Raw genomic sequence first — 12,326 nt, 5'->3', positions numbered from 1 at the left:
AGCCTAAAGTTATATTATACTTGTATCACCCTGCCACTGGTGTCAAAATGCACAGTGATTCTTTTGTATCAAGTGTAAGAAAAAAAGTTTTAAAAATGATGCTGTGTCTTCTATTTGCTCATCTTTATAGTAAGAGTATTTTCATTTCACCTTTCTATGCTGTAACTGTAGTGTTCATGAGGGCAAATACTCCAGAGTTACAATTAAAATCCTCCCCTCTGCTAACCCCCAAACTACCTTGTTTTATCATTATAAAGCTGAGTCTTTCTGAATAAAATTAAAGGAAAAAAGCAAGCACACAAGGGGGAAAATTTCAAAATAAATAAATAAATAAATAAATAACCTCAGGGCTTGGCATTTGATCTGTAGAAGGGTGGTACAGACAACATCTGGTCTAAGTAGAATAGAACTTCACTGTACAGAAGTGTTTCTAGGGTATATTTCAATTGTGTGTTGTTAAATACAGCTCTTTATAAAGTGACTTTATATGTGGATTCTTAGTATTTTTTGGTGGGGTGCAAACAAGGCACACCTTGTAGAGAAAAACAAAGTTTGAAATAACATACAGAAATATTATAATAATTTTAAAAATATGAACTAAAACCAATAATTTTACTTTGCCTAGGTTTATTCCTTCTATAAGTTACTTTTCTTCTCTCTCATTAATACTTAACTATCAAGCATATCAAGAAAATCATTATCATGATTTGACATCTGGGTCTGATAGAATACTTTTCAAAATATTACATTTTAATAATTAATAGAAGTAGGAATAATGTGATAATGGAAAATAATTATTTCAGATAATTTAAAGTTAATTTAACCATTATAAACCTCCATATAACAAGTAAATTTTGACACACAGATACCATAAAAGACAAAATATAGTGTCACATCTTTCTTCAGCAAAACAGTATAATACAGGTTATTTGCTGTAACACATTGCCTGATGAATGAAATAGTCTTCTCTATTTAATAACTAACTGGATGAAATCATCATGTTTTCTTTGACCTGTGGATATAAACGTGGTTTAGTCAGCTTTTTCACTGCTATGACAAAAAGACGTGACAAGAACAACTAAAGAAGAAAAATTTATTTGGGCTCAAGATTTCAAAGGTCTCAATCTATAGACAGCAGGCTCCATTCCTCAAAAGGCTCAAAGTGAGGTACAACATAGTGTTAGAAGAGTGTGGTGGGGGAATGCAGCTCAGAAGATGACAATCAGAAATCAGAGACTGAGAGCGAGCTCTGTTCCAAAGGACAAAATATCAAACCAAAGGCAAGCCCCCAAGGACCCACCTTCTCCAGCCACACCCTACCTGCCTTCAGTTACCTTCAGGTTAATCCCTAATGGGATTAAACACACTGATTAGGTCAAAATTTTTATAACCCTATCATTACATCTCTAAATTTTCTTGCATTATTTCACACATAAGCTTTTTGGGAAACACTTCATACCTAAACTATTACAATTTACTGCTCACTTATAGATAGTTTAATTTGAGAAAATTCATATAGATATCATCCTTTGAAGATGCATTGTCTCATTGTTTGAAAATTCATTTACATATCCATTTCAGCACCATCATAAGAATATTATTACCTGTTATCTTTGTTATCTGTCACTTCAAGTTCATCTTCTGATTCATTAATAATTGTACTGCATTTTCTCAGCCAATTTTCCTCTCTCTATCACAAGAAATAAAATGAAAAATTTCGGATTCTCATTGTGTTCAATGATACTGTTGAGATTGTGTCCCCAGACTTCTTTTATACATTTCTCAAAGATAATGTAATATCTGGGCAACAGAATAAGGACACAGGGGATAATAATTTATTCACTATTACTTTATCCTTCAAAATTAACTATAGCATAAGTAAACTTTTTCCTAAAGAGCAATGTAACAAAAATTTTATTCTTATAGGTCACATGTTCTCAGTTGCAACTACTCAACTCTGCAAATTGAAACAGTAACAGCTATGTACAATATATAAATAAATATGACTATTTCCCAATAAAACTATCTGCCAAAATCTGTATCAGAGGTCTCCAGAGAAACTGAATCAATTGAGTGTCTGAGCATACACATATATTGTACATGTATACTCACTCAGATATAATCTATTGGAAATATGTATTAAAACACTACCTAAAGAACTGGCATTTGGCTCACTTGAAATGGGAGGGTGAGAAACACAGACCCAAGAGAATCAAAAATAATAATCTCTGAGAATGGGAAAAATCAAAGCTTCTATAACTCCTAAAATTTATCCAAAAGAAAGTCACCACATTATAGCAATATTTTCATGGTAACGTTTATAATAGCACAATTCATAACATCCCAGTTAAAAATGAGACTAGCTGTCTGTCAACAGATAAATAGATTTTTAAATGTAGTACAAATACATGATGCAGTTTTATTTAGCCATTAAAAATAGTATCATTTAGAGAAAATAGATGGAACAGGAGAGCATCATTTTAAGTGATATAAGCCAGACTCAAAAAGTTCTATGTTTTCTCTCCTTTGTGAATGCTAGGAAGAAAAAAAAATCTTATGAAAATAGAAGGAAGACCAGTAGATGTAGAGGAGGACCAGTACAGTGGGGTATAGGGATTAGAGTGAGACATGAGGGGAGGGAAAATGATGTACTGGGGGAAAAAAAACTTGATCAAATTATTTGCATGTATGAATACATCACAATAAATCCCTTTATTATGACTAATTATAATGCACCAATTTAAAAAAGTTCTAAAAATGTTTCCTTTAAGAACTGAAAGTAACTGTCAGGCTCAACACAAATGAAGTAAAAGAACAATTAAAATGATGTGAGGTTACATCCCAAAAGAGAAACCAGAATTACTTTAATAAAATATATTAGTGATTAATCAATGTGAGATTCTGAGATACTCTCATGTTACCACCTAAATTTACTCTTAATTTACATTCACCAAGATTTTTGTAAGAAAATTAATCTCTCACTTGGTGGCATTCACCAGATGCCTATCTGTGAAACATAAGAAGTAAAAGCAGCCCACCCACCAGTTTAACAGCTTGACTTAAGAAAATATGAGACAGCTCTTGATCTGAGAAGACAAACAGAAACAATCTTAATGGCCATTAGTCAAATTAGAAAAAAGTGTCTTCAATTAATTACATGAACCCTTCCTTAAAACTTGAAGGCAAGGAGCTACAAAAAAAGAAGAAGAAAAAGAAGAAGAAGAAAGCAAGAAAGATACTTAATTTTACACCAAACTACAAAAAATCAACTTGGCAAAAAGTTTGTAAAAATTATACCACTTTGGGGCAGCAAGGAATTCTGGGTGAAGATCTGATTCTTAAAGCAACAACAAAAAAATGCATTCCTAAATTAAGTAGGTGATCATTTTGTGGAGTAGATGGTTTGTTAATCTGAAAAATTCTGCTTTTGAATCTCTAGTGTAAAAATTAAAAGAGCACATTATGTAAAGTGTGAATAAGCTGAATTTCATGTCCTCAGTCACACGATTTTTCATTTAGTAGATCAAAATCTCAAATTGTCATAAATAACAAAATATTAAAAATTTTCTTGATTTCAAGAATTAGTAGGGAAGATTCAAATCATAAATTTATTTTAGACTGCAATTTTAGCATGACACCTTATTCTAATATCAAATTGTGGCACCTCTGAATCTAATGCAAACCATGATAATCACAATTTTTTTTCTTAATGTAAATTCAGAAAAACAGATTTCACCAGGGGATGATTTGAAAGCTTCAAGCTAGCTATGCCTGAAACTCATAAACCTTTTTGTGACATAAATCAGTCTGGTGCTGGGTGTGGTGGCACACACCAATAATTCCACCAACTTCAGAGGTTGAGGCAGGAGGATTGGGAGTTCCAAGCTTGACTCAGCAACTCATAAAATACAAAAATGGGCTGTGATGTGGCCCAATGGTTAAGTGCCCTTGGGTTTAATCCCGGTACCAAAAATAAGTAAATAAACAAAAAATAGTCTGAGGAAATTGTTGTTTATAAGGTTATATAACAAAATGTTTACTGCTTCTTTGATTTACTATTCTTATCCTACAATGCCTGGGTAAGTTAAGAAAAAATAAAGTTTTAATGAGTAGTATCTCAGTGAAAGTAGACTTCATAGGAGTCAAAAATCTCCAGATAAATTAATACTTTTAACTTATTACACACAAGCAACATACTTCCATGTTAGGCAAGCTAATGACAATACAGCTTGTATTCAGGAGCTGAACAGTCTTCTTAAATCTAAAGTATGGGGGTGCTTCAAAATGCATTTGGGAGGGGGCTGGGGTTGTAGCTCAGTGTTAGAGCACCTACTTGGCATGTGTGAGGCCCAGGTTTGATTCTCAGCACTGCATATAAATAAATAAAATAAAGGTCAATTGAAAACTAAAAAAAATCTCTAGGGAGGATAGCAGATAAGTTTGTGAAAAGAAAACCCTGAGACATCCCATTTAGGAACCAACATTTGAGCTTCCTGGAAAATATATAAGAATTAACTGGATGGAATAGATTTCTGACAGTTCAATTCATGAGAATTTTGTTTCGAAAAAAATATTTGGAAATATGAATTTGTTTGTGTTTTATAAAAGTTAATACACCTTCCTGTCCAAAGTTGCCTGGTAAATTAATGAAAGAAATATCATAACCATTTGACTCTTGGATCTATCTCTAATGCACTGTAATGTTATCATTCTATATTATATAAACCTACAAAAAATGAGACTCCTAAAATATGTGTTTTGTGGACTTGCTTTCTTTAAATAAAAAATTTAAAATGTTTTCCTCTTTGAAATAGTTGATTCTCTCAATGAATCAATTATAATCATTGAATGAGAAGAGAAAAATGGCTGCCAATTGAAATTTTCAATATATTATTTTCTTTTTTTTAAATACTACCTTAGTATTTAATGTTTGAGAAGAGATGGAATTTTGGTAAATAAAGATCATAATCAGGAATTTCATATTACATATTTGCACCAAAACTTTGTATCCAAATGATACTCGTTAACTTTCAAGGACAAAAAGTGGTGGATTTGGGGTAATAGCCTTCCATTCAATGAAGTGTTCATAATTCTTTTTTTATTGGTTGTTCAAAACATTACAAAGCTCATGATATATCATCTTTCATACATTTGACTCAATTGGGTTATGAACTCCCATTTTTACCCCAAATACAAATTGCAGTATCACATCGGTTACACACTCACGTTTTTACATAATGGCATATTAGTGACTATTGTATTCTGCTACCTTTCCTATCCCCTATTATCCCCCCTCCCCTCCCCTCCCATCTTCCCTCTCTACCTCATCTGCTGTTGTTCAAAAGATACCATCTCACTCCAGTAAGATTGGCAGCCATTATGAAGTCAAACAACAATAAGTGTTGGCGAGGATGTGGGGAAAAGGGTACACTTGTACACTGCTGGTGGGACTGCAAATTGGTGAGGCCAATTTGGAAAGCAGTATGGAGATTCCTGGGAAAGCTGGGAATGGATCCGCCCTTCTCGGACTATTCCCTGAGGATCTTCAAGGAGCGTACTATAGGGATACTGCCACATCAATGATCATAGCGGCACAATTTACAATAGCTAGACTGTGGAACCAACCTAGATGCCCTTCAATAGATGAATGGATAAAAAAAATGTGGCATCTATACACAATGGAGTATTATGCAGCACTAAAAAGTGACAAAATCATAGAATTTGCAGGGAAATGGATGGCATTAGAACAGATTATGCTAAGCGAAGCTAGCCAATCCTTAAAACCAAATGCCAAATGTCTTCTTTGATATAAAGAGAGCAACTAAGAACAGAACAGGGAGGAAGAGCATGAGGAAAAGATTAACACTAAACACAGACGAGTGGGGGGAGAGAAAGGGAGAGAGAAGGGAAAGCATATGGAAATGTTAGGAGACCCTCAATGTTACACAAAATTACATATAAGAGGTTGTGAGGGGAAAGGGGTGGGGGGAAACAATATATTATTTTCAATTTCCATAGTATGTACACTATATATTTTAAAATATTTTTTGAAGATAATATATGAAGACCCAATCCACCTTACTTGCATTGTATTGAGAAAAATGAATAATGAAAATTTTCTAGTTTTTAGATTTTATTTTGATACCAGTTGTAAATAAAACTATTAAAAATATTGGTTGAAAGATAACAAAAAAGTTATTTTTAACCTTTTTTGATGGTATGTTATTTAACATAGATAGTTTCAGTACATTTCAAACAAAGTAAGGTAATATAGTTAATAATAACAAGGTAGAAGGGGAGACAAGATAACAATTTTTTGTTATCACAACAGTGTTCCTTTTAAAGAGCAAATGAAATAAAATATTGATGGGGAATTCAAATCAAGCCAAGATTCTGTTTATTTGATTAATTTCTGTTTGTAAATATTATGAAGAAAATCTTAAGCGATTTTTCTTGATTACCTAAATTGAGGATTTGAGTTCCAGCTCTCACAATTAATACAAGGATTTTACAGAGCAGAAAACAACCTAATATTTTTTGTTAAAATCAGTGAAGAAAGTTTCCCATGAAAATTTGTCAAAAACATATTACATACGCCAATCTCTACAAAGAACCGTTATCCACTATCAAGCTCTTTTAATTCCTTAGGTCTTAAATTATGGTCCCCAGCACACATGGAAGTCTACTAGAAATTCAGAAATCCAGCCCCACTCCAATCCCACAAAATTATGATCTATGTTACAAAGATTATCTGAGTGGTTCACAGGCATGGTTTAAGAAGCACTGCTTTAAGCTAAATTTGGAGAAGGGCTGAAGGCAAAGAAGTGAGTGGAAATGATTGTATTTGTATAAATATTTTCTCACCTTATAGACATGTCATACTGTAAACAATATTATATACTACTGTCCATAAGGCATTGTGTGAAGATTCATATTTATTGTGAAGTTTAAAATTCACAAGTCTGTTTGAATTGTTATTGACATTTTACAATGAAAAAATAGATTTACATAAGTTATGTAGAGTTGGAAAGTTCACACAGATAATAACTGGTAGGAGGCAGTCTAACTCAGAAAACTGTGCACTTAATCACCAAGTTATATGGCCTAGCATATGGCTAAAGGGAGATTCCAACTTGTATAAAGATATGATGCCAATTTTTCTATAGAAAACATAAATTATACAACTATAGCCCCTAGATTTTAAAAAATGTAGTACATGAATCTCACTCTAAGCTTTCAAAAATGCTTTATTTCTGCCAATGGTGGCTTTTAAATGAAAAACATGCAAACAGGAAAGCTAGATTTGGTGCACTACTGGCTACTCCTCAGCCAGATAAATTTAACTTAATTCTCATGAAAACATAAGAGTGAGATATGGAGAATGAATTTTAAAACCAAGAGTTCCTATATATTTCACTTATTTGTACTTGTTTGGAAAGATGCACGTCGCTCTTTTATTCTGCAAAGTATTGAATCAGAAAGCTATGAATTGGTATTTGTTTTCATTTCTCTTTCTTTAGCTCCAGCCATATTTTGATAAATCATGAGGATAAAAATAAGACTTCTATTTCACCATGGTTATGATAAAGATTCAAAGATAAACAAAAAAATCAAGGAATACTGCAGTGACTTTCTTAAACTCAGAATCATAGCCAATGCATCAAAAAAACAGCTGACATTTACTGAACGCTTTTACATGTATGGCACTATCACAAGATGTTTACTAATATAATTTAACCATAAAATAAATTCAAATGAGGAAACAACCATTAAGTGTTGGCTACAGGAACTGAACCTAGGTAGATTGGCTCTAATTGTCACTATTCATGTTATATAACTTTAGGAAAAGGTTCCATTCTGATATTCTGTTTTTAAGACTAAAATATACACATAAATTTTATCTTTGAACTCTTCTAGAGATGTACATAATCATCTCATACTGACTTAATGGTTTTATAAGTGAGATAAATATGCTAGGTTTATTTGATCAATATATATGAATTGTGCCTTCAGTGCCTAGTTTCTAGATTTTTCATTTTAAAAAAGATAAAGTATACTGTAATTTGTTTCCTTGCCCCATCTAGTGGATTTAAATGACAACTGCGGGAGTACTATAAATAATTACAAGTCAATCATATAAATCAAATTTTCAAACGTATGTGGGGAACTGTTCCTAAGATGATATTTCGAATTATCCTACAATAGTGTACGTAATTATTATTTTTCGGAGGAAATCAATTAAACATAGGTTTTAAATCCATTAGCGAATGTTTAAATGTATAAATAACATAACGTAAAATATCATCCTTGCAACCTTTTCACACGTAGAGATGCAGACAGACTGATCATTTCTTCCCATTCATTTTCATAAACTCAAACGGTCCCCAGGCAGCTGCGCGTCAGAAGCGCGGCGTCTGCGCAGAGTCAGTGCGCAAGCGCGCGAGGGACGGAAGCTAGTAGGCGGGGCTAGGCCCGATCCGAGAGCGGAAGAGGCCCGGGCGGCTGACTGAGGCTCCGCGACTGTCTGGCGGCGAGTCTAGGCCCAGGGGCTGCCCAGAGCCCGGAGTCCTAGAGAAGCCAAAACGAACGGAAAGACTTGGAGTTCCGGAGCAGTCTTCGCTGCCGCCACCGCTTCTGCTGCTATCGTCTCCACCGCCTCCGCTGCCTGAGTACGCGGCCCTGAGAGGCCCCAGGCCTAGGCGCGGCCCGCGGATCCCGACGTGTTCCTGCCGTGAGTAAAACGAGCGCCCTCTCCACAGTCGTTTACAAATTAAAATGGAGGAAATTTCGTTGGCTAACCTGGATACTAACAAGCTAGAGGCCATCGCTCAGGAGATATATGTAGATCTGATAGAGGATTCTTGTTTGGGATTCTGCTTTGAGGTGCACCGGGCAGTCAAGTGTGGCTACTTCTACCTGGAGTTCGCAGAGACTGGTAGCGTGAAGGATTTTGGCATTCAGCCAGTGGAAGACAAAGGAGCATGCCGCCTCCCGCTTTGCTCCCTTCCTGGAGAACCTGGGAATGGGCCTGATCAGCAGCTGCAGCGCTCACCTCCGGAATTCCAGTAGCTGCAACATGAGAGAGTCTGAGAGTGACCAGGACAATAATATAGACTGGTCCTGTGGCTTGGAGGAATAAGTTAAGTAGGGAAAAAAAAAAAATCATACAAAAGTCCCAGTTCCCCTTGAAGATCCTAGCATTTAAAACCCCAAAGTGGAGAATTTAGAAATTTGGATCCTTTTTTAAGTGTACCTGGGATCAGCTCTGAAACCCTGAGAAGGAGAAGGTGCAAGTCTGGGCACCATGCAACGTGTGTTGATCTCTAAACACACCTGGATGTACACAAGATCCCTGTATTGCCCTCAGTCACAGGTGAGCAGTTGTTGGCCCAGCATATAAAATCCTTTTGTTCCTCAAGACTGTCTTGCCTGTTTGATGTCCAGGGCTCCCTGGACAGTTAAGACATTATTGATGGTCAGACCATAGTCAGTGGGACTGCTCATCTGGTGTCTGACCCCTTGATTTGGGCTTTTCTGATGCAAATGAAAGGAGAACTGGATACTAACATTATCAGTATGGACAACCAAGAAAAAGAATCTCAGTTGAATTTGGTAGGGAAGCTCTGTGGCCTTGACTGCAAGAAGAGAAAATTCAAAACCACCTGTTTTCCAAAGGTCTGGCATTTGCAATGATTTCAGCGGACTTGGGACAAAGCTTATCCTGCAGCTGAGCAGAGCCCTCTTTCTTTTACCCCCCACCCAGTGACATAGGCTTGGGGAAGAGCAACATGGTTGTCCAGTAAGGCTGAGGATTCAGTTGTGAGCCTGTGGGGAGGTAGTAGGTACCTTTGCAAGTATTCACCATCTCAAAACTGGAAGATTATTATCTGGACGGATTGTGCTGTGGACATAAGTTTGGTTAGGTAGTCCTTTCCTACTCTTCCTGGTTAAGTAGCAAGTCCATGGTTCTGACTTGGTTAATGTGCCAGGTAACTACTTGCCTCCTACTCCAGGTTTGGGACTGAACTGTAGAAGAGCGTCATGGCAGTGCAAGAGGCTGTTTGAAAACCGAGACAAGAAAGGACCTCTTCCAGCTGCCTCAAAAATGTGAATGGGTTATTGCTAAGAGCTAAGGAGCAGGACTGGGTAATCTCTCATCTGACCATGTGCAAAATCTTGTTGAATGCCCCTGTTCCTTTAGTTGGGCAGTCAGCTCTGCTATGGTGAACATTCAGTCACCACCTTCTCTGCCTCTCACAAGGAAGCAGTCCTTTCCACTTTGTCCCCTTTGGACCTTCTTGACAGCAAAAGCTGTTGTTTTGTTGTTTAAAGATAGGAAAGGACCTCCAGAACCCCCTGTCTTTAGGGAAATCAATAGGGGAGGATGGGAAGTAAGAGCTGCATATCAAAACTGCCTTCTATTTTACTCCCGGGGCAAGGGTTTATAAAGTATAGGAGGGTGGGAGTCCTGAGGTGAGCAGAACGGTGCTGCTTTATTTGAAATGTTTTCTTACCTCATTCTGTGCCCCACTAACAGAGCCCAGCCTCATCTGTCTGGCCTGGGTCCATGTTCCTGTCCACTGCTCCACTGCCTATCTGGTGCAGCTCATGACTCCAGGTGCTGCTTGCCATGCCAGCTTCTACATTGACCAATTTCAGTTCACCTCTCTAATTCTCCTGCTTCTGAAGTCTGCCCATTTTTCTTTTTCTTGATCTCTTAAGTTTATATGTTGTTTCTTTTACTTTCTCCTGTTTTCGTGGAAGACACAGAAGAGACCCTTTCTTTAAAACTCCCTCTATTTTGATCGGAATCAAAAGAACATAATTTTTTGTATTTACAAGGCAATGCCATGCCTAAGCATTTCACTATAGGACTGCCTTGCTAGTATGCCCACTGCTTTGTCTTCATGAGTTATTAACTTCCCACCTCCACTTGGATACTGCCTCTTAGGACCTCAGCAGAACAATGAAGGCTGACTGACACAGGGATGGAGTTGGTCCTGATTTTCTTTCTCTAACCCTTCCTGTGTATGTATCTCCCTTATCCCAGAAGAACTTGGACCTTATAGAGTTAAGGAAACCACAATGATTGGAACTTGAGACTCTTGCCTTCTTCCCCTGGAATTGCCCTGATAGGGATTGGGACCTAGTTATAGACTGATCTTTATTCAATAATGGTGAATTTTCAAAAAAAAATTAGATGGCAGGAGTAAAGGAATCTGGAGTTATCTTTGCCCTTGACATTTTGTCGACATCTCCTAAGAAAATGCCGAGGGAAAAGAGGGTCTAAGTGAGACTCTGGCCTATTTCCAAACTGTTTTGGAAACAAGGTGAATATAAGGGAGAAAGGCAGTGATCCACTCACTCTTCTTTTAGGTAGGGAACTCAGATCCTGACTTTACTATTTCCTTTCTAGCCTTTTGTGGTTATAGGAGGAAGATGTGGGAAGTAGTTTTGAGTAATGGTTTGTTCACCATTACTTCCTTCTGTTTTTTTCCTTGTCCCCACTACCAACATAAGGGGAATAGCCCCCTGCCCTGGATAGGTATAAAGTGGGCTCAGTCCAGCAGGTGCCCTGAGGGGATAAACTACTTTTTAGGGAAATAATGTCCCCTACCATATAGTTGACAGTGGTTAGGAACTCTCCCTTTCCCTACCTTCCTTCCCTGTAACAGCAGAATTCCTATTCTTCCCTCTTAATTAATTGTATTGATCACCCTGCAATCCTGTTATGTATCTGAGTGTGTGCGTGTGTGTATGTATGTATGTGTATGTATGGGGGAAAGGGGTTCTTTAAAATTTCTGTGGTTTGTGGCTTTTTCTTCCATACATTAGTTCCCACCACCGCATGCCCAGGGGCCACACTGCCTGGCATTATCGCATGCTGGGATCATTGGGGAGGGTAGTGACAAACTCACCACTGTCCTTTGTTTCGGAGATTCTTATTTTTGCATAAGTAATCCATCCTATACAGATAGCTGATTAATTCTCTGTGTTCCCTTTACCCCTATGGCTGCTGGTGTAAATAATCTGCATCTCCCCATTGCTAAACAGTAATAATAAACAAAATTTTAAAAAATGACTAGTTGGGCTCTGTTTATTTTTTTAAATTGTATGTTTTTCAGATATTGACAGCAAAGTAAATGTTGAATGACTTTTGAAACAGTTCTTCCCTGAATGGAGTTGTATCAGAATAGAGGAACATGGTTCATCCTATAGAATCAATCTAATCCTGCAAATTTAGCTCTCTGTAACATCTAGTGAAAGAAACAAACTGAATAACAGTTTTCCATTTTTCCTTTTCCATATAAGGCAAGATTGTGGTA

General features: G+C 36.7%; 1 protein-coding gene across 1 annotated transcript; it reads left to right on the top strand.

Annotated features, from left to right (window-relative positions):
• Nucleotides 1-8,449: 8,449 nt before the first annotated feature.
• Atxn7l3b (ataxin 7 like 3B) lies at nucleotides 8,450-12,082 on the top strand. Its single transcript, XM_005330425.5, has one exon. The coding sequence runs from the start codon at nucleotides 8,776-8,778 to the stop codon at nucleotides 9,067-9,069; it is 294 nt and encodes a 97-aa protein (XP_005330482.1). The 5' UTR covers nucleotides 8,450-8,775; the 3' UTR covers nucleotides 9,070-12,082.
• Nucleotides 12,083-12,326: the final 244 nt, after the last annotated feature.

This window comes from Ictidomys tridecemlineatus, chromosome 6, assembly GCF_052094955.1.
Source record: "Ictidomys tridecemlineatus isolate mIctTri1 chromosome 6, mIctTri1.hap1, whole genome shotgun sequence".
Taxonomy (NCBI): Eukaryota; Metazoa; Chordata; class Mammalia; order Rodentia; family Sciuridae; genus Ictidomys; species Ictidomys tridecemlineatus.
This window is presented reverse-complemented; position numbering and strand designations above follow the sequence as displayed.

Bases quoted from the DNA above. Each gene is read 5' to 3' on its own strand.
- Atxn7l3b (XM_005330425.5), top strand. From the start codon at position 8,776: ATGGAGGAAATTTCGTTGGCTAACCTGGATACTAACAAGCTAGAGGCC.